A 24,569-nucleotide genomic window follows, 5' to 3' on the forward strand; every position below is an offset into this window, starting at 1 on the left:
CTCTGTCAATCCGAAGCTTGAGGCACCAGAGTTAGTGGGGAAGGGAAGAAGGCGGAGAAGGAGAAAAGGAAGTGTGTGGGATGTGTGGTTACCCGAAGAAGTGTTAAGAATTTTGCAATCGGCCTTAGCAAGGAGGCCTGGGTAAAAGAGGAGCCAGGAGGCACGAGGAAGGGACTCAGGCAGCGCAGCCTGGATGGGCGGGGCCTAAAAAGTGACGCCACGCCCCACCAGGAGAGTATTTATGAACAACCACAGAGATTTTTGGAGGAACTGACAGTCTAGAGGGGCCAGAACGCCTTGTTCCCAGCGCGTTTCCGCTTCCGCTGGTATATTGGCGGTTGAAGCATCATGGCAACCGTGGTGAGTGTCGGCGTGCGGAGGGCTGAGGAGTCTCAAGGAGGAGGGGGCTGGACGGGTGCTCTTGGATTTTAGCGGAGAGGAGGCTGGGGGCCTGCGCTCTTGGGTCTGAGGAAGGAGGGAGCTGGGGACCCGGGCTTCTGGATCTGAGGGAGGAGAAAAGAAGGGACTAGGATACCGGCATCCTGGGTTCAAGTGAATATTTACGGTCTCAGTGGTCAAATCTGACTCCATCATCTTATAGGAACTCCAACTTCCAATCCTCTGGGCGCAGCCAGTGGCCAGTTCTGCAGTCCTTTGCCTTAAAGTCTGAGGAGGGTTGTGTCTTGGGCTCCAAGCCATCCAGCAGTGTGGATTTGTTGATGGTATGAATGGTACCTGCGTACAAGTGAGAAACACAGGCAGGGACCTGCCCTATGTGCTTCAGATCGTGGAGTTGCTTACTGAGTCTTGAACCCAAAGAGTGTTGAGAACCCAGAGGGTGTCAGTAGAGAGGCAAACGGGCTGGAGGCGCAGAGGCTTGGGATCTTGTCATGGGATTGTTTTAGCCATTTTTGTATTCCTAGCATTTCATCAGGGCATTCCCAGTGTGGACGTTCAATAAGTTATCACTTGAACAAATGCATGTGAACTCCATAAAGGAGAGACCAGGTACACCGGGCCAGGCACCAAGTACTTTTCGGAGAAACATCTGAATGAACAAGGAATGTAGCCTTAACTTGGGGATTGGGCATGGCTTCCCAATGCCTCGGTTCCCATGGTGACCCCAGCCAAGATGGGACTAGGGTCAGGATGAGAATTAACTGGTGCCTGCGGGGCACAATGTGAGTCTGTTTCTGTTGTCATGGCAAACGGGGTGGATAGGGAAGCAGAAGAGGAAAGGGCAGTAGTCACACTCCTGAAACCCCGTTCCCGTGGGTGTGGATGAAGTATTGGAAGTATGAGGTGATGGTAAAAGGTGAGTTTTGTAATGATCTCTGTTTCCATGGGATCAGCGGACAGCAGGGGTGGGGAGTGGGCGTAGGAGAGGCTTATGGTGAAAGGATAGGTTCTGTAGGTGGCAGGTCTGTTTATGTTGGGATTGCTAAGGGCTGGGGACAGTGACCAACCTCCTGTGAGGAAGAGTAGGTGGGAGGGGCCACAAACAGCAACGGAGGAGGCTTGTGACCATGTGGTGGGACAGGAAGTCTGAACTCTTGGTTCCAGAGGGAGGAGTGTTTTCCTTGGATTGGATGCCCGCATCTCCTCTCATTCTGGTTAGGAGACCTGTGAGGAGGAAGAGGGTTGGGGGCAGGTGGCCAAGGAGCTGGGGCAGCGTGCTGGCTTCCTAGGCCTCCCTTTCTTTATTCGCCCCGGGCAACAACTAATCTACTTTGTGTCTCTGGATTTGTCTATGCTGGACATTTCATGTAAATGGAATCATACGACATGTGACCTTTTGTGTCTGGCTTCTTTCACTCAGCGTAATGTTTTCAAGGTTCATCCCTGCTGTAGCGTGGATCAGCACTTCATTGCTTTTTATGGCTGAATAATATGCCGTCGTACAGCCGCCGCATATTTTGTTTATCCATCCATTGATGGGTGTTTTGGGTTGTTTTCACCTCTTGGTTATGAATAACACTGCCATGAGTATCTGAGTGGATCTCCACTGGGTTCTTGTATTGTCCCAGGCAGTGTTTACACATCTCTCTCCCCGACATGAGAAGGGATAGTGTCTGACTTTGCTCTTTGGAGAGCTGGGGACACAGGAGGGCTCAGTACCCGCGGGGACTGAGCTCAGCATTTCAGGACATCATTCATTCAAACCCCAAACACTGAGCCCCGAGGGAAACCAGTGAGATGTGGGCTGTGCCCTTCATGGGACTCACATCCATTGGTGCCAAGAACATTCAGCCAACAGTCTCCCTCGTAAGTGTGGTATCACACTGGGAGATTGGTCTCCCAAAGGAGGCCCTTCCTTCTGTCTGGACATCCAGAGACCCTAGAACCAGCCAGGCAGGGGCTGAGGTCAGCAAGGGCCTCCCTTCATGAGTGATGCTTGATCTGATTCAGTGAGGGGGTTAGGGAGAGCAGGCCGGACCCAGAGACCTGCACATGCTAAGCCTAGTGACAGCTAGGGCAGCAAGGTGCAAGGGAGGCTGGGAGGTCAGCGGGGGCCAGAACACATCCAAGCTGATGCCCACACTGCATCTGTCCTCACAGCTCTGGAGGAAGGGGAGGACTTCTTCCTCCAGCAAATAATTCCTGAGTGCCAAATATGGGCCCATCCCTGGGGATAGGGCTGTGAACGAGACAGACACAGCTCTTGGCTTCCTGGGACTGACAACGTAATGGGGTCCACCCACCAGCCTTAGTGGGTGACAACCGAGGAGGATCTGGTGTTTGGGCTGCCAGCCTACCTGTGGGGAGGGGTGATAAGGACTGTCTCATGGGAGGCGGGCAGGAGGGACAGAGGAGGGGTTAGTGAAAGCCGGGACCACAAAGCCTCGTACTGATGCATCTTCCTCCAACCCCAGACAACCACAACCAAGGTCCCAGAGATCCGCGACGTGACGAGGATTGAGCGTATTGGTGAGTGAGCGTGGATTAGCAACGGGACCTACCCCCTACCTGCCGCCTGTACCCCTGACGGAGACAACCTACCTGGGGCCCCCAAGAGGGAGTTGGGCTGCACTCCTCCCCCGCCCCATCCCTATCCCCATTTAAGGAGGGAGGATCCGGAGTTCCAGTGCAGGTCAGATGGCTGGGGGCTGGGGGGTGGGGAGGAGTTGGACCACACCAGGCCCCAACCCCAGGCAGTACTGCTGCTGGCTTGTCTTCCCTGGAGGGGCTCCAGGATGCCCCAGCATCCTGCTTGGAAATCACGAAAGTGGACATTTGCTGAGTGCTGACTGGGGTGGACCCTGCACTGACTGTCCCAAACCCCCGGCACACACATCAGCTCTGGGGACCTGTTCTGGCTTCTTCCTAGTGGTGTCCCCAGCACAGACCCTGGCAGACCAGACGCTCCACATATAACCATTGAATACGAGTTTGCATCCCTTGATTCCTTGCAATAACCCCCCAAGGTGCCTTTTGTGACCGTCATCCTATTTTTAGCTGAGGTGACTAAGACTCAGAGCAGTCAAGCCCCTGGTCCCCGCTCACCCGAGAGCAGGAAGTTGGGGTGTAGTGGGGACAGCAGGGTGCAGCCTTTGCAGAGAGCCTTACTTGCAGGGAGGAGACTACACTTATTTGTTCACATTCATTCATTCATTCAGAGCTTCTAGGAGAGGCAGTAAAGGGCTCCCAGCTATGAACTTGGGTTCTGGAAGCATGCTGCTGGGTGCCACTTCTGGGCCTCAGTTTCCTTACCTGCAAAATGGAGGGAGAGTAGTTCACCTCCTTGGTTGATATAAGATACAATAAGGTAAAGCACTTAGCTTTCAAGGGCCAGCCCTGCTAGGAGCTGGAGGAGCCAGGAGACTCTAGCTGCACCCTGTCCCTGCCCTCAAGGTGCCCACAGTCCAGCACAGGGGTCGACACAGCTTTCCTTAAAGGGCCAGATAGTAAGTCTCCTCTGTCGAAAATATTCAGTTCTGTTGCAACAGTGCAAGAGCAGCCCCAGACAGTATGTGAGGAAATGGACGGTATGTGAGCAAATGGATGTGGCTGTGTGCCGATAAAACTTTATTTACAAAAACAAGTGCCCACCCACAGGCTGTAGTTTGCCCAGCCCTGGTCTAGTGTAAAGTATTGGAATCTTGTGTCTTCACCTCTCACTGGCTGTGTGGTCTTGGGCAAGGGACCTAACCTCTCTGAACTCCCCCACGTCTGTGTCAGTGAGGGCCTGGGGTGGTTATTGAGCCTTGGCCATGATCCAGGGTGATAATAGCTGGGACTCTTGTTTCTCAGAATTACGTGGAATGCGATTAGAACCTGGGAGGTCACTCAGGCCACCATGTAGCCTAAGAGCCACTGTTGTTTACTGAACATTTACCATGTCCAGCCATCCTCCCTGTGAGGTGGGGAACCAGGGTCCGCCTGTGACCAAGGAGGAAACCAGGGTTCAGTGGGGAAGCCCCTTAGACCACACATTGACATGAGCTGGCCGGTAACCATGTCTTCTGGTTCTTTCCTCGCACACAGGCGCTCACTCCCACATCCGGGGGCTGGGGCTAGACGATGCCTTGGAGCCACGGCAGGTAGAGTCCAGGGGGCCGGGGTGGGAAGGCAGCTCCATGGGGGCCTCAGGCGGCGGGAACCCAGGGCCCTGGGGAGTATGGGGACTGTGTTATGATCTTCTAGACCTTTGGCTGTGCGGTATTTATAACATTCAGCCACATGTGCAGTTTTATTGGTCTTTAAAAAATGGGCATGCAAAAGGCTCTTTTGGCTTTTTTCTGAAGTCCCAGCCAAAGAAATGCAGTGGTAGCCCGATAGGAAGTCACCTTGTGTGCTCTGTCCCCTCCTACCCCCAGGTTTCTCAGGGCATGGTGGGCCAGCTGGCGGCCCGGCGGGCAGCTGGTGTGGTGCTGGAGATGATTCGGGAAGGGAAGATTGCAGGCCGGGCGGTCCTCATCGCCGGCCAGCCGGGTACCGGGAAGACAGCCATCGCCATGGGTAAGAGACCTCTCGGGGCTGGAGTTCTCCTGGCCTCACCAGGTGATTCCCTCCCATTTAAGTCAGGGTCAGGTTTAGCCATGTTTAACAGACAGCCCCAAAAGGCAGTGACTTAAATACTAAGGGTTCATTGTCTCCCATAGAAGAAGCTGAATGTAGGCAAATTCAGGTTTGTTGAACACTGAAGGCTCCTACCCTCCTGCCTCCACAGCACTTGCTTCCATGTCAGGGTCACCTTGTGTTGCAAGAAGGTGGCCTAGGCTCCAGCCATCCCACCCATAATCCATATGGGAAGAAGGAGGAAGAGGAATTGCAATGACGGTGTACCTCCAATAGGTGGCTCCCTTTAAGCAGCTGTCTTGGTTCTGCCACACACTCTTTTTTTTTTTTTTTGCCACACACTCTTGCTTATATTTTGTTGACTAGAACTTAATGCTGCAGAAGAGAGTGAGACATTAAAACTTTAATATTTTAATTGGGATCACTGCTACCTTAATAAAATGGGAGTTCAGGAACGAAGGAAGATGGGAAAGGTGGGCATTGAATAGACAACCAGCAGTCTCTTTTGCAGTCCATTAGCAATTTAAGATCTTTTTACTCACAACTGTCCCTCATCCTCGTTGAGTTCCTATCCATCCTTCAAAACCCTACCCAGGCATCTTTTCCTCATTGAAGCTTTCTTGGACTCTCCTTTCTTCCCACTCATCCCCACCTTTGTGCCCGCACTGTGAGACCAGGCAGTGAGAATCAAGGTAACAGCTAGGTCTTCAGTTAAGATAGATTAGCCCTCATTCGGGTGCCCTGGTGTGCCAGGCCCTGTACCAGACGCTGGGGACCCTAAGATGATTAAGACCAAAGTCCTGGCTTTAAGGAGCTTCCCGCCTAGGGGAGGTGTTCGTGGACACGGTCCTATCCAGGGTAATGTACAGAGCAGGCTTCTACCCCCGACGAGGGGTGGTGGGGAGAGAAAACGGGGTGGCGGTTGTCAGGAGAGACTTCCCAGGTGAGCCAGTGCCTGAACTAAGACTTGCAGGATGTCTGGGAGTCTCCTGGACAGACAGTAGGGAGCAGGATACCCAGGGGCAGAGTGTGACGCACGTCTGTAAAGGCAACCAGGAAGAGTTCCCAGCTCAACTGTACAAGAGGGTTCGGTGACTTCCTGTCCAGGAGACTTGTCTAGAGCTTGGCAGAGCCCTCAGGAAGGGGAGCTGGCAGAGGGGCTCGGCGCTCGGAGTGATGGCAAGAACCGCCCTGCTGTCCGCCAGCCAACCCCAGGCCCCTCCCTGTGCTGGTTCCAGGCCACGTGACAGGGTCACGGTTGAGCACCAGTGCATGCCTGCACACCCCCTGATCACCCCTATGCAGGGTATCATCCTTTCCCGTGCCAGTGCTTGTCATGTTATTGCTCCCATTACGCAGAGGGGCAGACCGGCTCGGGGAGCAGACAGAACTTATCAAGATCCTCCGGTGCTGAGCGCTGAAGCCAGGATTCGAATCCCCGCATTCTGACTCTCTTACCTTCTCTTTCAGCCCCTTGCCTCTACCCTCACGCATCAGCCCCAAGCCCGAGGCTAAACAGCTCTTAGAGATTGGGAGGCGGGCTTGGCGAGATTATAGAGTCGCAAGCTTTGCCCTCTGGGCAGCACAGGGTTCTAATCCAGGGCCTCCCGATGTGGCCCTCCGTCCCCCGCTATCTCAGAGGTTGGGAGGCGGGCTTGGCGAGATTATAGAGTCGCAAGCTTTGCCCTCTGGGCAGCACAGGGTTCTAATCCAGGGCCTCCCGATGTGGCCCTCTGTCCCCCTCCATCTCAGAGATTGGGAGGCGGGCTTGGCGAGATTATAGAGTCGCAAGCTTTGCCCTCTGGGCAGCACAGGGTTCTAATCCAGGGCCTCCCGATGTGGCCCTCTGTCCCCCTCCATCTCAGAGATTGGGAGGCGGGCTTGGCGAGATTATAGAGTCGCAAGCTTTGCCCTCTGGGCAGCACAGGGTTCTAATCCAGGGCCTCCCGATGTGGCCCTCCGTCCCCCGCCGCCTCCGCGTCTCCCTGTCTGCCCCGCGGCGCCCAGCCCTTCTCTCCTGCTCTCCTGCCTGAGGAAGGCGAAGGGCTGGTTTGCCACAGAGCGGGTGTTGGGAAGCTTGGTGCCAGGGCTGCACCCACCTACCCAGGCTACCTCCCCTCCTCCCCAGGCATGGCGCAGGCCCTGGGCCCCGACACCCCGTTCACAGCCATCGCTGGCAGTGAGATCTTCTCCCTGGAGATGAGCAAGACGGAGGCGCTGACACAGGCCTTCCGGCGCTCCATCGGCGTGCGCATCAAGTAAGCAGGGGATGTCAGCTCCCAGCGGCCCCGGGATACCCCCCTGGCCCTGGCCAACTCGTCCTGCGCCCAACAGCTCGTGGGAGTTGGCGATTCCTGGGGGCCGAGGCCGCGGGCTCTCTCCTTAGATCTGTTCTCTGCCCAGGGAAGAGACCGAGATCATCGAAGGGGAGGTGGTAGAGATCCAGATTGATCGGCCAGCCACGGGGACGGTGAGTTTGCTCGAGAGTCTTGGCTGACCCCTGGGGCCCGGGGTGAGGGGTGGGGGTGTCAACGTGCCCTGTTAACACCTGTAAGCAACCTCCTACATTAGCCTTATCTATTGGCAATTAAATTTTGAATTTTAAAAGCATCTTATGAGGGGCTTCCTAGGTGGCGCAGTGGTTAAGAATCCGCCTGCCAATGCAGAGGTCACGGGTTCGATCCCAGCTCCAGGAAGATCCCACATGCCGTGGAGCAACGAAGCCCGTGTGCCAAAAAAGAAAAAAGAAAAAAAAAAAGCATCTTATGAGAATCTTGAAAACTAGGAAAAGCTATTCCTCAGATAGTTCTTTAAATTAGATTTCAGTTAGAGAAGAAATCCATGAATACATCCTCCCTTTAAAAATGAACAACCAGGGACTTCCGTGGTGGCCCAGTGGTTAAGAATCCGCCTTCCAATGCAGGGGACGAGGGTTTGATCCCTGGTCGGGGAACTAAGATCCCAAATGTTGTAGGGCAACTAAGCCTAAGCACTGCAACTACTGAGCCCTCACACTCTGGAGCCCGCAGGCTACAACTAGAGAGCCTGCACGCTGCAACTACTGAGCCTGTGCTCTCTGGAGCCTGCGCACCGAAACAGAAGATCCCGTATGTGGCAACTAAGACCAGACACAGCCAAAAAATAAATAAATAAATAAATTTTTAATTGATTAAAAAAATGAACAACCAAAACTCTCTTTAACTCCTTCCCCAATCCCAGTCATTTTATCCTGCCACCTGTCCCTACAAAGGGAACATGTCACTATGGAAAAAATTCCAGGAAAACAGAGACTTGGGATATGCTGGGACAAGTCCAGACTGGGTGACTGTTTATCTTGTGGGGAAGGAGTGTGGTATTTTCTTTTCTTAGCTTATCTCCTGGAGAGGGGTATGGCATTTTTGTTTTCTTAGCTGTGTTTAGCTGAGGTCTTCTGGGTTTGAGATCCACAAAACCACCTTTTATTTGGATATAAAAAAGGAGTGTTAGAGTGGGACCCCCTGGCCATTCTGTGGGACCTCAGGTCCCTGTTGTCTTTATAGATTTTGTCTTTTAGGTTTTTGTTTGTTTCTTTACTGGGTTTTTTGATTTTTGGCCATACCTCATGGCATGCGGGATCTTAGTTCCTCAACCAGGGATCGAACTTACAACCCCCTGCAGTGGAAGCTTGGAGTCTTAACCATTGGACTGCCAGGGAATTCCCTTTACTGGGTTTTTTGAGTTTTGTTTTTATTTATTCATTTATTTGTCTACATTGGGTCTTCGATGCTGCACGCGGGCTTTCTCCAGTTTTGGCGAGCAGAGGCTACTTTGTGGTGCACAGGCTTTTCCTTGCGGTGGCTTTTCTTATTGCGGAGCTTGAGCTCTAGGCACGCGGACTTCAGTAGTTGTGGCTCACGGGCTTAGTTACTCTGTGGCATGTGGGATCTTCCGGGACCAGGGATCGAACACGTGTCCCCTGCATTGGCAGGTGGATTCTGAACCACTGTGCCACCAGGGAAGTACCCCTTTTACTAGGTTTTTAATAATAGCTTTATTAAGGTGCAGTTGACGTCCAATAAGCCGTGCCCTTGAAGGTTTACAGGATGTTAGGTTTTAACACACATGCACCCATGAAGCTGTCACCGCAGTTGTGACAGTGAGTATCTTCATCAGACCCCCAGAGCTGCCTCGTGTCATGCTTATTGTGAAGCTGTGTTGGGGAGATATTGGGGCCCTCTCTGAGCCCCTTGCCTGGCATGTCACCCCTCAGGGCTCCAAGGTGGGCAAGCTGACCCTCAAGACCACGGAGATGGAGACCATATATGACCTGGGCACCAAGATGATCGAGTCCCTGACCAAGGACAAGGTCCAGGCTGGGTGAGCAGTGGGGGCTGCATTGGGTGGCCAGTGTAGGGGAGTCCTGGTCCTTCCTTTCCTCACCCTCTCCCTCCTTCCCCTACAGGGATGTGATCACCATTGACAAGGCCACGGGCAAGATCTCCAAGCTGGGACGCTCCTTCACGCGTGCTCGCGACTATGATGCCATGGGTGCCCAGGTGGGCCGGGGCCCCGGGTGCCCTCAGCCAGGCACTGGCATGTCTCTCTGCTCCATCCCCCCGGGGCCCACAGGGTCTGGATCCTCCTGTCACCCCAATCCCGTGTCCCTGTACTCCTGGTTCTCCCCTGTACCCTCTAGGACAGCTGGGGCCCCTCAGCTTGGCACTTGGCTCATGGCTTACAGGGTCCTCCAGGAGCCCCCATACCCTTCAGTGCTCTCGACTGCCCTAGCCTTGAGTAGCCCTAGGGTGGGCCTGGGGTTTCTGGTGACCCCCATCTGGTTGCGTAGCTTCATTCCAGGGAGCCCAGTCTCCCCCAGACCTTCATGCTCTTTTCTGCCCTCGTTGCCACCGAACGCTACCCCGGCCCCATAGACCAAGTTTGTGCAGTGCCCAGACGGGGAGCTCCAGAAACGCAAGGAGGTGGTGCACACCGTGTCCCTGCACGAGATCGATGTCATCAACTCCCGCACCCAGGGCTTCCTGGCCCTCTTCTCAGGTGAGGCCCGGCCTGGCAGCGCCCCGCCCCCGCCCTCCACTCCCCACCCCCCATCCACAGCCCACCTGTGATCCTGGCTTTTCCTCCATCGCTGTTTGTCATTTCCTGTTCTCCATCTGTGAGTGTGGTCCGTCTCCCCCTCTGTGGCCTCTCTGGGGCATCTCCGACGCCCTGGCCTTCCTGCCGCGGTGCCACCCACCCCAGGCTCGGCCTCTCTTCCCTCTGTCCCTGGCGTCCCATCTTTCTCTGTCTTTGTCCACCCTCCGGCCCTGGATTCCAGTCTCCTCTCTGACACCCTGCCCCCCACCACCCCTGCCTCCCGCAGGCGACACAGGGGAGATCAAGTCAGAAGTCCGAGAGCAGATCAATGCCAAGGTGGCCGAGTGGCGGGAGGAGGGCAAGGCGGAGATCATCCCCGGTGTGAGTACCAGGGCTGGGCCGGGGCAAGTGGTATTCGGGGGGGACGGGAGGTGGGTTTGACATCCGCCCCCACGGCCCCCAGGTGCTGTTTATCGACGAGGTCCACATGCTGGACATCGAGAGCTTCTCCTTCCTCAACCGGGCCCTGGAGAGCGACATGGCGCCAGTCCTCATCATGGCCACCAACCGCGGCATCACCCGGTGAGCCACTGCCAGCCCCCTCCGAGGCCCCTGGGGACAACGGGGACCTCCGGGTGACGGGAGCGGCCACTGGGTAGTCAGGGCACGTTTGGTGAGCACCTCCTTAGGGAGGGTTTGGGCTTGGCTGTCCCCAAGCTTTGTGGCCCAGAGGAGACAGTGTACTTTCCCCTCTAACAAAGGTAGGCGGCTGGTCAGGGCCGGTGGGCAACTCTGCTCCACAAGGAAGTCCAGGTGCCGTGTTCTCTCTGTTTTCTTGTTTGTAGGCTTTAAGGTTACAGTTCCCGAACTGTGTGCCGAGGCACCCAGAGTGCTGCAGAGAACACAGAAGTGCTATGGGATGTTTTAAGGGATGCACAGAGACATGGGTTGGTCGCTGCATAAACCACTACAATTAAGTCGCTTACACCTGAATGCTTAATAGAAATAAAGGGAATGAAACTTAGTATTTCTCTTGGTCTGATGATACCATGGAAAAATCCCTGAGACATGAAGGATGCCAGACACTAAAGCTTGGGAACCTCTGCCCTAGAGTGTTACTGTGCCCCTCCCTGTTGGCTCTTCCCCACCTCATCTGCGTTTCAAAAGTCCATGGGAAGGAAGAAGGAAGTGGGGGGCAAAGAGCTCGAAAGAGGTTGGGGCGCGAAGGCTTTACCCGGCGCGGCCACCTGGACCCACTGTCCAGGTTGCTTGGGTGTGTGGCAGCGCCTGGCTGCGCGGGAGCCTGGGGACCGTCACCTCCAGGGCAGCGGCCACGTGCCAGATGAAGCGCAGGGAAGGAAGGGGCATGGCTGCCGGGGGCAGCGGGCAGGTTGTCCCTGGCTCTGTGCTCGGTGCTTTTCCAGGGTGAACTGCTTGGCCCCTCAAAAGGAGCCCAGGAGGTAGATATTGTCTCAGCCCTGTTTTATTGTTTTTATTTTAAAAAAATTTTTGAACACGCTGCGCAGCTGGCGAGATCTTAGTTTCCCAACCAGGGATCAAACCCATGCCCCCTGCAATGGAAGCGCGGAGTCCTAACCACTGGACCGCCAGGGAGTTCCCTCAGCTCCCTGTTAAAGATGAGACCAGCAAGGCCGATGACTTGCCCAAGGTCACATGTCGAAGGTGGCAGGGCCAGAATTTGGTACCCAAATGGCAGGGTTGGATGAGACCAGCTAAGAGCACATTTGTAACAGCTGCAGGTCAGGCCAGGGGAACAAGGACGTCTCCTGTGAAGGGCCGCAAACCCAGTCACTCCTCTGCAGGTTCCGTACCTGTGCCTCTGCTTACTCGCTACCACTGATTTGTAGCCCCGAGATCAGTGTTCGCCACACTCGGGCGGTCATTCGCAGACGTGTGCAGAGCGGGGGACAAAATCGAGTCACCCCCCGCAGATGGTCCAAACGAGGATCAAGCCAGGAGACCTTCTGCCTCCTGGTTTCAGGTCGCAGGCTGTAAACAAGTGTCCTTTTCCTGATCTATTTAGTGCCACATTTGTCACACTGTATGGTTTTTGTTCCTGGCGATTTTGCTTTTCAAATGGCCCACTGCTGTCCAGTGTCCGTAAGCACAAGAGGCAGGGATGTGCTGTAGGGAGGAAACACACGTGTTCGATGAGCTTCCTTCAGGCACAAGTTCAAGTGCTGTTGGCCGTGAGTTCAGCATGAAGAAGTCCATAATATACGCGGGCGAGTCAGAAATTATCCGCACTCCGGTTATATTAAAATTTCTATAAATACGTCAGCCAGAGTGCAGGTAATTTTTGACCCGCTCTCATATATTGAATAAGGTATCTTTAACCTGAAACCAGGCCGTCTATTGGTCGGTTGCCAAAAATTGTGATCAGAGGCTCACAAGAGCCTAACCGTATATTTTCCCCTAAGAGCAGGGGTTCAGTATCTGCTAATTGAGTGTTCGCCCCCACTTTATAGAACGCAACTACCATAATAATCCAGGGAATCTATTTCCTAGCACCTGCCACGTGCCGGGCCTTGTGCTGGGCCCGGTGCAGCGGGGGACAGGGCCGGCGCCGTCCCTTCCTCTGTGGAGCTGTGTGACACGCAGAGGAGTGGGACCTTGATCCAGTAATCCCGGACATAGATATCTAGCTAAAACCAGCTCGGCCCTAGAGGGGGATTGATGCAGTCGGGGGCGGCTGCGCCGTCAGGCAGTGACGCCAGCCCAGAGCTGAAGGCGAAGCCGCATTTGGCCCAGTGAGTGGGCTGTGGCGGAAGGGGTGGGTAGGGGTGGGGTGATTCGAGTAGAGGAAATGGAAAGCCGGGTTCTAAGAGCGTCGCGCTGACAGCCCTCCCTTCCCCCTCTTCCCCAGGATCCGGGGCACCAGCTACCAGAGCCCCCACGGCATCCCCATTGACCTGCTCGACCGCCTGCTTATTGTCTCCACCTCTCCCTACAGCGAGAAAGACACAAAGCAGATCCTGCGCATCCGGTGCGGGTGGGGGCCCCCTGGCCTCCCGGGGCAGGACCAGGCTGCAGGCCGAGAGGCAGGGCTGGTGTCCACCCTGTTTGACACGTGGGGAGACTGGAGTCTGAGGGGGAGGTCACGGGGCCTGCCAGAAGCAGGGCTGGGCCGGGCATCCAAGCAGTGGCCTCTGATGGGGGGAGGAGGGGCTCTTTGGAGAAGGGAGGGGCTGTGCCGCTGACCGACCCTGGGGAAAGGGCCCTGCAAGGGGGAGGCTCAGGAGGCCCAAGGTTTGGGCCCAGCCCATGCCTCGGTGGCCCTTCTCGCTCAGCGTTCTGTGCTTCTGAGGATGCGGACTCCATGCATCCCCTGGGAGGTGCCGCGGTGCCCCGGCCTTGGCTGAACGCCCCCTACGCCTCCTGCCCACAGGTGTGAGGAAGAAGACGTGGAGATGAGCGAGGATGCCTACACGGTGCTGACCCGCATTGGGCTGGAGACCTCGCTGCGCTACGCCATCCAGCTCATCACAGCCGCCAGCCTAGTGTGTCGGAAACGCAAGGTCAGCGGCTGCATCTTCCCGGGGGTCCGATGAGTGAGTGGAGGCCATGCTGCCCCCAGGGCTTTCCCTGAGCAGTTGCGTTTAGTCCCAGAATCTAAGTTTTCAAAGGCAGGGGACTTCGGTCTCTCGGGTTGATTTCTGTGGCTCCCAGTCCGACACACAGGAGATGCTGAGTACTTGGCTGTAAATTGATGTTGTTAAGTCCGTTTTACAGATGAAGAAACTGAGGGATGGGGAGGTGGGGCCCACAGCCCAGAGGTGGCAAGGCTGGACTTGAACCCAGGCGACTTGGCCCCAAAGTCCCCACTCTGACCCGCCTCCTGGGAGGGGCCCCACTGAGGTCTCGCGTCCCCCATCAGGGCACCGAGGTGCAGGTAGATGACATCAAGCGAGTCTACTCGCTCTTCCTGGACGAGTCGCGCTCCACGCAGTACATGAAGGAGTACCAGGACGCCTTCCTCTTCAACGAGCTCAGTGAGTGTCCCCTACCTTGCCTGCCCTGGAGAGGGAGGAGGGAGCCTGGCCTGGGGAGCTCAGGCCCTGCCCTTGGGGCCACACTGACCACGTGGGCCTCCTTCTCCCCACAGAAGGTGAAACCATGGACACGTCCTGAGCTGATGTTACCTTCCCCCCTACCTCCCCCGTTTCCTACCAGAGTTCTGACACTGTGACTTTGTATAAAATGGTTGTGAAACTGGACCAGTCGTGTGTGTGTGTATGTGTGTGTGTGTGTACACAGGCACACACACCCCGAGCCCCCAAAAAAGCCACTCCCAGAGTGCCGTTTGAAAGTCTTTATTAGGAGGGGAGCGGAGGAGGGTCTGCTGGCTCCAGGAGTTGGGATGGGCACGGGAGGTGGAGGTGGGGGGTCTTTAGCGGAAGAGGAGGCCTGGGAGAGGGGGCTTGTCACAGGTCAAGGGTTCGTCTCTGGGACCGCCGCAGTCGGAGCTGCTGAGGCGGCAGGACCCGCAGTGACAGCTGAGGGCCACAGGGAAGGAGACCGTTGGGTCCACCCCAGGCGGGCAGCCGGGGAGCTGGACGGAGGCATAGCGCAGCTCGTGGTAGGTGCACACCGGCTGGGGCATGGGCGGCAGGGCAGCCTGCAGCACGCGCACCTGGAGGTGGGGGGGGAGGGGCAGGCTGTTGCTTGGGTGTCTGCTTGGGGCCAAGCCCTCCCCTGAGCTCCCCCACCGCGCCCCACAGATCCCAGACTCAGGTATCCAGAGGAGCCTCTGTGCTCTTCCCTCCCACACACCCAGCCCCTGTCCCGGGTGGCAGGCCAGCCTTCCACCCCCGGTGCCGCTTTCTGTCTTCTGTGGGCCTGGCCCTGAGTAATCCACCTGGAGCTAAGGTGGCAGCACCCGCCCGACCCTGGGCAGCTCACCATGCTGGGGCAGTATCCGGCGCAGATTGTGGTGGTGAAGGTGATGCAGACGGGGCAGGCCTCTTTCTCGGCGGCCAGGGTGGCGTTGATGGGTCTGCACAGTGGTCGCAGTGGCTCCTTGGATGCCAGCGCCCCGGCCACGCTCAGCAGCAGCCACAGCAGCAGGCCCTGGGACAAGGCCAGTGCCTCAGCCTGAGCCCTCCGCCCCGAGCCCTTACCACCCCCACCCCCCAGCCCTGCGCACACATGTTCAGGGACCCATCTCCCCTGCCTGACCTCTTCCATTCAAGGATCTCTCATCCCCACCCGCAGGGACCCCCGATACCCCAAGCACCTCAGATACCCACCCTCAGACGCTGCCCCACCTGCTTCCCTCCTCCTGCCAGGAAGCCTGCTGGCTCTCCACACCCTTCTAGAAAGAGGCCTCCTTCGCCAAGCCACAGGACTCTCCTGCCTGTCAGCTGTGGCCTGAACAGCGTCGCAAGGCGCCCAGGGGCCCTACAGTCTTACCTGGAGCGTCTCCATCCTTGGTGTCTCAACCTGCCGTGTTCACCTGGTCTTATATCTGCAGGCTGTGGGGGCGGCAAGGCCACTGGGGGTGGTGGCATGCTGGAGTAACCTGGACACTAATCTCCCCCGGGGCGAGAGGCAGGAAAGGTCAGGGAGGTGTAGGAGTGGTTCAGTGACGCGCGCACCCCTCCCCCACCAGTGGCTCCCGCGCGCACCCCTCCCCCACCAGTGGCTCCCGCGCCAAGACGCAGAAGACACCCAAGGTGAGGCTGACTTCACAGACTCAGCCCCGGCTTCCTGAGCGGCAGGGGAACTGGAGATTCCTAGGGATCCCATGCTCAGTCTGTAGCTTAAGAAATATAGCAGTCTTATTTCCTCTCTTATCTCTCTCTCTCTTCTCCCTCTTCCTCTTTTAAGAATAGGAGCAGATATTTTTCATCTCTAACCCAGATTCTACTATTTCTCTGTTATTTGCACTTACTCTGTTGAAATGCAACGGATGTTTCAAAAAGGTTTAAATTCCTCATGAGGGTCCCTGACAAATAAACTGCACACCTAACTTTAGAGCCTTCCTTTGCTCAGACTCTTGACAGATTTTTTTCCCCAGGGCAGAGAGGGGGAAGAAGAATTATGTGACAAAATGACAATGAAAAGAAGAATTCTGTCACAGACTCAGCCCCCAGTTGTCAGGGAGGTCGTGGTGGGAGCACAAGAAAGGGGGTATAGGAGGCCATCAGCTGTGCCTCCCGCCATGTGGGCCCGCCTCTACTCATCAGGAGAGGAGGCCGGCAGAGGCTGGAGGACCGCCCCTCTGACAGCCCTCCTATGGTGACTGGCTCAAGTCTCAACCCTGCTTCACCTGTCATAGTCTGACTTAGCGGGCTACCGTGGTTTCAATATTGGATTCTGTGACCAGAGGCGGGGTATCCACCCGCACCCAGACGCGCCGCCCCTACACAAGGGATTCAGCGAGAACCCTACGTGCCCCGCACTCAGGCCCCCAGAAGTCAGGATGCCGGACCCGAACCCAGCAAAGAGCGTGGTTTAGGTTTTTCAACTCTGTCATTGACTAAGGTAAGCTCTGCCCCTTCCGCCGCAGAGGGTGTGCCCCGCCTGCCAGCCCACAGCCCCAAGGTAGGTTTCCCGGGCTCAGTCCCGCCCCTCCGTAATCCAGTGACTGTGTTGGATTCACCCCGCCCACAGTCCTAGCTCTGCCACGCCCCCAGGTGGGGGGCGGTGTTTCCCCTCTTAGACCCGCCCAGTGTACACCCAGTCGCCGCGTTCCCTATGGGCTCGGCCCCGCCCCTACTCGGGGGGCCTGTCCAGGGCGGGGCTGGCCGGTCCTGCTCAGACCAGCGCCAGCTTCAAGCTGCCGTAGTTGGAGTTCTCGGTGCGATAGGCTTGTGGCACGCTGTAGATGCCTGACACGGGCTTCCAGTGGGGGCCGCCCCAGGGCAGCTCCAGCGGGCAGAAACGGTCTAGCCGGCGGAGTGGGTGCAGCGGGGGGCTGTAGGATTCCTGAGCCAGAGACAGCGCCCCGCGGTGCGGCACGGGTGGCATCACCGGGCGGGCGCGCGGCACGCGGGTTTTCAGCGGCCGGGGTGGTCGAGAGAAGCACGGACCGGGCGGCTGTGTCGGGCCGTGGCCACAGACCTGGGGCGTCTCCCCGAAGCTCCAGGAGGTCATCGAATCCTTCCGAGGGTAGCCTAACAACTCCTTCCTGTTGGGGGTTTAAGGTGGAGGTAGCAGGGGGAGGGCACAGCTGGATCCTCGAGGACACATTTGTAGGAGTCAGGGACCCTTTAGGAAGCATGGGACTGGGGAGTCCTAGCCTGGATTCCTGGGTCCTCGAGGTATTTAAGGGCCTGGAATCTGGGACTTTTGCATCCTCGGAAGAATTACATGGGGACTCAAACACCAAAGGAGGCCGGCCCTAGACCCTCAGGGCCACGTCTCCAGATCCAGAAATCCCTTTTGGGCCCTTTGCAGGCTTCTTGTTCCTGAGAATTGACACTAGGTATACCAGGGCGCTAAAAGAGGTAGGGGCTTGGTATGAACTTCTGGATCTTGCGCTTGCAGGGACTGAAGGCCGAGACTACTGAGTCAGAGACTGGGCGGGGGCCGCGTTGGGGTTCGGTGTCCCACTAGCCTATGCGGGGGCTGTGCAGGGGGGCGGTGCCAAGCGAGGACCCAGGCTCACTTGGAGTAGGCCTGGAAGTCCCGAGCCGAAGTGGTCAGATAGAGCTGATGGCGGTCCAGGACGCCCTGGCCAGAAATAGTGAAAGACCGGCCGGCCAGCTCGGGGTTCTTCGTCCAGGGGATTAGAGCCTGAAGAGGATCGCGGGAGAAGGGATGAGCAAGAAAGGTTTCATACCCCGTGTCCCAGACTGAGAATTCCTCTTCCTTCGGCCTCAACAACCCCTTTGAACCAGGGCCTGACACCTTCCTGGCCAGTTGCACGCCAGTGCACTTCAGCTTCGCTCCCCAAATCAGAACCGTTACTAGCCTCACCTCCAAAATCCAAATACTTTCTGCCTGTCATCGAACACAAAGCCAAGCCCCCAGTCACTTAAAAACCTTCCCGGCTCCTCCCCCAGGTTCAAACCGTCTTGGTCCCGCCGCAGGAACTCAGCAGAGCCTCGGGCAACCATCCCTCTTTCCATCACCCTAATAGGGGCAGCCGGCCCCGCCTCCCGCCGCAAGCCGGCCTCTGAATATTCAAGCTCTGCCCACACGTATTATACTTTAGGCTACCTAGCTCCGCCCCCAGCCTCGGAACGGCCTCCTAGGCCCGCCCCAGGATTTACTAGTGGCGCCCACAGCCTCAGAGCTGGGATTTCAGGTTTCCAGTCCCCTCCTCCTCCTGGCTCCGCCTCAAAAGTCCAAAGCCCCTCCCCCAGCCTATGTAACCTCCAGATTCGGTCCCACTCTTTAGCCCCCAGACTCAAAATTCCTTCTGACCCCGCCCCAGGGTCTCAGTCCCGTCCCTAGCCCCTGAGGCCCCCTGCCCCCGCCCCAGGCTCTCAAAACTCTGCCGGATCCTGCCCCTGCGGTCTTCTCCGCTACCTGGGAAGGGCCCCCTCGATTGTGGTCCGCAAGCTCCAAGGGCTGGGGCCCGATGAAGGAGGTGATGCCCCGGTTGAGGTCGGGCCAGCCGGTGTACTGCGCTCTGGTCTCACTGCACTGGTGCTTTGTGATCAGAGGAAGGCGCCAGCCGCGGTGTCTGAGCTGCGGGAAGGCGACGCGGGGACCCAACGTGAGGGCGCACGGGACTCCAGTGCGGTCCCCAGCCCTGTCTCCCGAGGACCTGGGCATCCCAGAACCTTACTTTTTCCCCTAAATCCTTGATCCCCACAGTCCGCGTGGGGTCCGCAGGTTCTGGGGCCTTGGGCTGCGCGTAGGGCCCCCCGTGGGTCTTGGACACGTGAGCTGAGCCCGAGGTCGTCTCCCATCTGCTGATGACCTCGTCGAAAGCCCAAATATGCAAATCCTGCTTTGCAGCCGGGGGCAGGGGCTCCGCAACCGTGGACTGAGGAGAAGGTGCAGGACGTCAACTCAAAGGACTCAGGAGTCTGGTCCGCGAGCCCCGATCTTTCCCACTCAGTCCCCAGCTCTTTCACCCCGCCAGTGTCAGGCATCCGGGTTCCCTGGCACGTCCTCTCTCAGACCCAGACCCTGGGACCCTCCTCCTTCAGTCAGACAGGAGCCTAAGCCCCGAATCCACTTTTCTCTCAGCAGGTGTCTGGATCCCTAGCCTCCTCTTGGCCAGGAGCCTAGAGTCCTCTCACCTGCACAGTGGGCGGGGGAAAGGGCACGGGCGGGATAAAGTGATGGGCGACGCCACTGCTGGTGAGATGCCAGCTGGGCCAGGATCCAGGCACCCCGGTCCCAGAGATGGGGTGCCGTGGGGGATCAGAGCGCAGAGCTAGGGTCCGACCCGCCATGGTCCCACCCCCACCCCGTAGCCTAGCAGGGACCGCCTTGTTGTTGCTGTTGCCCCGGGTGACGGAACCCGCCCACCCTGAACTCAGCCAATAGAGGGACTGCAGAGAGACCCAGGCAGGAGGGACGGGGATTGGGAGAGAGGAGTACAGAGACCCCAAGAGAGTCACAGAAACTCAGAGAAATTGTGGGGGCGGGGGGGGGGGAAGGAGACCCAGAGGGAGAGGAGGGGAGAAAGGAGTGGGGAGAGAAACAGAAGTTCAGACTTAGAGAGTTTGAGACACAGACACCCCAGGGGTAGAGGAGACAGAGACCCAGAGAGGGTGCAGCAGGGAGAGGTGGACAGAGATTGGGGGGTGGGGGGGGGGTCAGAGGCCCAGAAATAGAGGAACAGAAGGGGAAGAGGGCAGAGCCACCCAGTGCATCAGGGAATCCATGAGAAATCACCTCCCCCTTTCCTATAGGGTCCTAGCCCTCTTGGCCACCTCCTCCCTCTGCCAGGACAGCCCACCTCAGCGGCAGAGGGAGGGGACGGGGGTGAGGGGGTGCGTAACGATTTCCAGACTTCCCCGGGGGCTTGCCCTCCCTCCCTGTGTCAGCTTCGGCTTCTTCTGTCCTGCCTGCCTTTGATTTGGTTGAAAACTTCCACCTGGGTATGGGGGTGGGCGAAGAGGGAGGGACCCACAGGGAAATACTTAGCAATAAAGAGGGGGGCGTGGAAAGAGCTTTGATGAATGAGAAAGAAATACATATAAGAATGGGTGAGAGACAGTGAGAAACAGGGACAGAAAGAGAGCTACTGACCCAGAGAAGACAGGACAGGAATTTAGAGTGAGAGACAGCAAAGAAGGCGGCAGAAAAGAGAGCAGGAACCACAGACCTGGAACACAGAGACATAGAAACAAAGGCAAAAGTGTGTGTGTGTGTGTGTGTGTGTGTGTGTGTGTGTGTGTGTGTGTGCGCGCGCGCGCGCGCGCGCATGCGCACGTCTGGGTGCAGCTATGGAGTGGATATATGAAGGGGTGTCCTGAGGGTGTGGGGTCTACCCCTGACTTCTTGTCACTTCCTCACTTTAAAGCCCTTTTAGTCAAAGCCTCTGCCTCCTCAGCCCCCAATAACTCATCCCACCAACACATTCTTCAGACAGGGAAAACTGAGGTTACCTTCTGCAGCTGTCCTGGGGTCCCACTGACCCCCTCATACAGGCTTCTGGGGCCACTTCTCCTGTTGGATTTTCCTGGCTCACTCTAGGCTGATCAGCATCTAAATCACCCCTGATCCCAGCCATGGGGCGGGCCAATTGGTCAAAACCTCATGCCCTACTCAAGCTAGACAATGGTAAGGTCTATTTCTTTCTTAGTATAGGGTAAAGTTTGGGACAGGGAAGAGGGGTAGAACCCTGACTCCAACTCCCCACTGAAGCCAAACTCTTAAGCATCCTGACCTCCTGTCATTCAATCTTGCTTGTGCTCCTGATGTGATAGGTAGCTCACCACCTCAAAACAGAACATTCTAAGCCAACACTTGCCCCATCTGACCAAGTAAGATTTCTCATTCGAACCCCAGCTCCCAATTAGTTGCCTACAAGTTCCAGTCTTTATACTCCCCCACACTTCCTGACATATCCCCTGTTTGTCATTTCCTTCAGGGTGGGCAAGGTGATGTCCTCTGAGATCACATTGTCAGCAACTTAGAAGCTGAGGGCCTCCAATGGTCAAATCCACCAGAGTTGATCTGACAAGTTGTGTATTAGAGCTCATAAACAGTAGGCACTCAGAAAATACTGGCTATCATCATCATCATCATTATTACCCTCAAGTTCATCCAGGAGAACTGCTATTCATCCTTCAAAACCCCATTTGGTTTCACCATCTGTCTTGCCCAGATTGAGCTCTCAAAATCAGAGAGCTGTGATTTTTGTGACCATTTGATGAGTTCCCAAACTGAGGCGCAGAGCAGCCAGGCCGCCCCTGAGGTCTTTCAGGATCCAGCTCTCCTTCCTCTACCTGCCCAGTTCCCAGGCATGGGCCTCAGGCCTGGCCAGTCCGGCTGAGGAGTGTGCAGACACAGGCGGTATCAATTCGAATCCATCGCCAGCCCACACGGCCCTGGGCATCGGTGGTCAGTGCCCGCACATAGGACTGCTTGGCCTTACACTCAGACACCCAGTGCTTCCGGTCCACACCCCGGCAGCCTCCTCCACCCCCACCAGGGCCACCTTCCCCAGCGCCGTCAGCCTTGCAGCGGGTTTCGAAGAAGTACTGGCGAAGGGGACTGCCGCCAGCCGCAGGCACCTCGCCCAGCACCTCCACCTCACGTCCACGCAGATCAACGGCCGTCCGGCGGTCTGTCACCCAGCTGCTGACTGCATCACACACGGCCAGCTCTCCACGGCGACTCGCGGGTGCTGTCTCGCTCACCCCCCGCCGACTGCGGTTGGCCGGGCTGCCAGCTGGTTCCCCAAAGGCCCCAGCCTCCAGCAGGAACAGCAGAGGGGGACCCGAGGGGGTACCCCTGGACAGGGCTACTCGTGGGGACAAGAGGTCCCACTCAGGGGCTGGAAATGGGGGCAGGGGTGAGGGTGGGGGGTGTGGCTCCATTGGGACACTGGGGAGGAGGAAAAGTAGGAGGATGGGGAGGGAGCCTGAGGGGTGGGGGAGCATCTCGCTGAGCACCTGAGGACAGAGAGAGGGAAGCTGGAATTAGGAGGATAATAACTTAATGGGGGTACAGATGACAACTCCAGGAGGACCTGCGTGCCAGAACCACAGGGAGGCTCCTGTTCTAGAACCTTGGGGGACCCTATATTCTAGGACTTTGATAATGCCCACCTTCTAGATTAATCATAATTATTCTACTATTATTACAACTAATAGCCAACAAATGGGGAAATACAGGCTCAGAGAGGTTAGTGACTTGCACCAGGTCACGCAGCCAGCAAATTCTGGAGATGGGACTTGAACCCTGTCCCAGCAACTCCACTCTGCCATCCTGCCTCTACTATCCCAAGGAATCCCAAGTCCTGCAGCCTGGAGGAGGTCTGAGATTCCAAAATTCTGAAAAAGGTCATGTTCTGGAATACTAGGGAGACCCAAGTTCAGCTTAAAACTACCATCAGGAAGGCAAGATACTTCCTCGCAGGTGGGGCTTCAGTTTCCCTGCCTGTGAAATTGGCCCAGAGCTGGGACATGCTGGTGGGGCATAGATGTTGCTGTTTCTCTAGAACATTCTGGAAGTCTGTGGGTGCTGGGAAAGGGTGGCCTGGAGAGGACTAGAAACAGTGGGTGGTTACCAGACCTGTCAGCACCTCCTCCGCCTCCGAGCTCCGGGGCTGGGGGCCCCCAGGCTCCGGGGGGCCCCTGTGGGGGACACAGGTGCCCCCCTCCTTCCTGACATCTCAGGAGATGGAGGGAGCAACCACCTAGGGGAAGAAGGGAACAGGCAGGTTACAGAGGCAGGTGGGGGAGGGGGCCTGAACCCCTGAACACTCCCCGTCTCACGGCTCCTCTTAAAGTGTAGGGGACCAAGAGTCAAGGCTGCACCCCCCTCCCAGAGGCCCATGCCCTGCCCAGGTGATGCTTCCAGGATGAAAAGCAGATGGGGGGAGGAGAGGGGAGAGGCTGAAGATGACGGAGGCTGGAAAAGATTACATCTTCCGCGGCCCATTCATCTCTCAGACGGGGCGGGGGGCGGGGCTGGCCTGGACACCCGGGTCCCTGAGGGCCCACACTTAAGAAGCCCTGGGTCCCCGAGGCTGCTTCCTGGAATGCTCTCTCCTCACAAGACAGGCCAGGGCCCGTCCAAGACTTCTACTGCACATACCTCGAGCGGCTGCCTGCCCTGGCTGGGAGATGGGGAAATGGGAAGGGGGAAGTGTGAAGAGGGGCACATGTTGATCCAACCCGAACCGGGAGTGTGGGTTTCCGGCTGCCTCCTCCCTCAGATGAGGAGTCCCGGTTCCCAGGTGCCTCCTCCCTCAGACCGGGAGTCCTGGGTTCCAGCTGCCCCCTCCCTTAACAGTTCAGGCTCTCGCCCCCTCCTCACTCAGACCCAAAAGCCCCGAGCCCCAGCTGCTTCTTCCTTCAGGAACCCAGGTCCCCAGCTCCCTCCCTCAGACGCGGGAGTCCAGGCCCCCAAATCCCTCTTCGCCCAGACCCATAAGTCCGGATCCCCAGTGCCCTCCTCCTTTAGACCCTGGAGTTCTGGAGTCCAAGCCCCTCCTTCCCAGGTACTCAGATATACGGACTCCCCGGCCCCTCCTTTCCCAGAAGGTTTAAGCTGGGGGTCCGGACTCCTGACACCCCGCTGGCGGTCACGGGCCTTGGCTCTGGGACACTTCCCTCCTGCCTCAGTTTCCTCCGCCAAGCCCCGCCCCCGCCGGCCCCGCCCCCGCCCCTCCCTACCCGGGGGCAGGGCGACCCGGACGCCGGAATCCCGCGGGAGGAGGCGCGCAGGCTCTTACCTGGGGCGCCCTCCTCGGCTCCCCCGGCTGCCCCTGGCGCGGCGGCGGCTCCTCCTCCTGCTCGCTGGCTGCAGGGACGCCCGCTCGCCCGCCGGCTCCGCGCTGCACACGCTCCCGAGGGCCCGGGTCGGGGGCGGGGGCGGGGCGGCGCCCGACGGCGGAGGAGGGGCCGGGGGATCCCGCCTTCCACACGCGTGCCGAGACCTCGGAAGCCCGGCCTGGCTCGCTCAGCCCTCCGCCCGCCTCAGTCCCAGGAGGCCAGGCGCCAGCCACCACCCCCCTCCCTCCTTCAGACCCAGGAGTCCTGGTCCTCAGCCCCCTCCTCCCCTGGACCCACGAGTCCAGCCCCCCAGCCCCCTCCTCCCGCAGCCTCCGGAATCTAGGCTCCCAGCTCCCTCCTCCTTCAGACCCAGGAGTCTGGATCCCCAGCCCCTTCTTCCTCAGCTTCAGCCCCCTCCTCCCTCAGACCCAGGAGTCCAGACCCCTAGCCCCCTCCTCCCTCAGACCAGGAGTCTGGGCCTGAGATTCCTTTGCGTTCTTTTGCCAGTTAAGTGTCAATCCCCGGGCAGATTCCCACCCTCTGCTCTCATCCCCAACTCTCCCAGGAGCTCCAGGCCAGACATTAACCAGCTGGGCTCGG

At 57.7% G+C, this 24,569-nt stretch overlaps 4 protein-coding genes across 7 annotated transcripts; 1 reads left to right on the forward strand and 3 right to left on the reverse strand.

The window, feature by feature from the left end:
* Positions 1 to 15: 15 nt before the first annotated feature.
* RUVBL2 (RuvB like AAA ATPase 2) lies at positions 16 to 14,330 on the forward strand. Of its 2 annotated transcripts, XM_057713455.1 has the most exons (16): positions 44 to 360; positions 2,874 to 2,928; positions 4,486 to 4,541; positions 4,818 to 4,959; positions 6,379 to 6,428; positions 7,147 to 7,277; positions 7,423 to 7,489; positions 9,269 to 9,375; positions 9,461 to 9,554; positions 9,930 to 10,053; positions 10,379 to 10,473; positions 10,556 to 10,674; positions 12,980 to 13,099; positions 13,502 to 13,631; positions 13,991 to 14,105; positions 14,219 to 14,330. In XM_057713455.1, exons 1-16 carry the CDS (start codon positions 349 to 351, stop codon positions 14,242 to 14,244), a joined length of 1,443 nt encoding a protein of 480 aa, XP_057569438.1. In that variant the 5' UTR covers positions 44 to 348; the 3' UTR covers positions 14,245 to 14,330. The 2 variants fall into 2 exon arrangements, with proteins under 2 accessions (XP_057569439.1, XP_057569438.1); XM_057713456.1 differs by lacking the exon at positions 6,379 to 6,428 and having other exon boundaries at positions 16 to 360; positions 7,148 to 7,277.
* Positions 14,331 to 14,411: 81 nt separating this feature from the next.
* On the reverse strand, positions 14,412 to 15,650 carry LHB (luteinizing hormone subunit beta). Its single transcript, XM_057713625.1, has 3 exons — positions 15,526 to 15,650; positions 15,016 to 15,183; positions 14,412 to 14,746 (listed from the first exon to the last, which is right to left on the reverse strand). Exons 1-3 carry the CDS (start codon positions 15,538 to 15,540, stop codon positions 14,504 to 14,506), a joined length of 426 nt encoding a protein of 141 aa, XP_057569608.1. The 5' UTR covers positions 15,541 to 15,650; the 3' UTR covers positions 14,412 to 14,503.
* Positions 15,651 to 16,869: 1,219 nt separating this feature from the next.
* On the reverse strand, positions 16,870 to 21,363 carry SAXO3 (stabilizer of axonemal microtubules 3). Of its 2 annotated transcripts, none has more exons than XM_057711761.1 (5): positions 21,280 to 21,363; positions 18,854 to 19,054; positions 18,592 to 18,753; positions 17,726 to 17,853; positions 16,870 to 17,245 (listed from the first exon to the last, which is right to left on the reverse strand). In XM_057711761.1, the coding sequence occupies exons 1-5, from the start codon at positions 21,289 to 21,291 to the stop codon at positions 16,873 to 16,875; spliced, it is 876 nt and encodes a 291-aa protein (XP_057567744.1). In that variant the 5' UTR covers positions 21,292 to 21,363; the 3' UTR covers positions 16,870 to 16,872. The 2 variants fall into 2 exon arrangements, with proteins under 2 accessions (XP_057567744.1, XP_057567745.1); XM_057711762.1 differs by lacking the exon at positions 21,280 to 21,363 and adding an exon at positions 19,314 to 19,473.
* Positions 21,197 to 24,060, reverse strand: NTF4 (neurotrophin 4). Of its 2 annotated transcripts, none has more exons than XM_057711763.1 (3): positions 23,930 to 24,060; positions 22,765 to 22,888; positions 21,197 to 22,142 (listed from the first exon to the last, which is right to left on the reverse strand). In XM_057711763.1, exon 3 carries the CDS (start codon positions 22,128 to 22,130, stop codon positions 21,498 to 21,500), a length of 633 nt encoding a protein of 210 aa, XP_057567746.1. In that variant the 5' UTR covers positions 22,131 to 22,142; positions 22,765 to 22,888; positions 23,930 to 24,060; the 3' UTR covers positions 21,197 to 21,497. The 2 variants fall into 2 exon arrangements, with proteins under 2 accessions (XP_057567746.1, XP_057567747.1); XM_057711764.1 differs by lacking the exon at positions 23,930 to 24,060 and adding an exon at positions 23,290 to 23,808.
* Between the last annotated feature and the right edge of the window lie 509 nt (positions 24,061 to 24,569).

This window comes from Hippopotamus amphibius, chromosome 16 (genome assembly GCF_030028045.1).
Source record: "Hippopotamus amphibius kiboko isolate mHipAmp2 chromosome 16, mHipAmp2.hap2, whole genome shotgun sequence".
NCBI lineage: Eukaryota > Metazoa > Chordata > Mammalia > Artiodactyla > Hippopotamidae > Hippopotamus > Hippopotamus amphibius.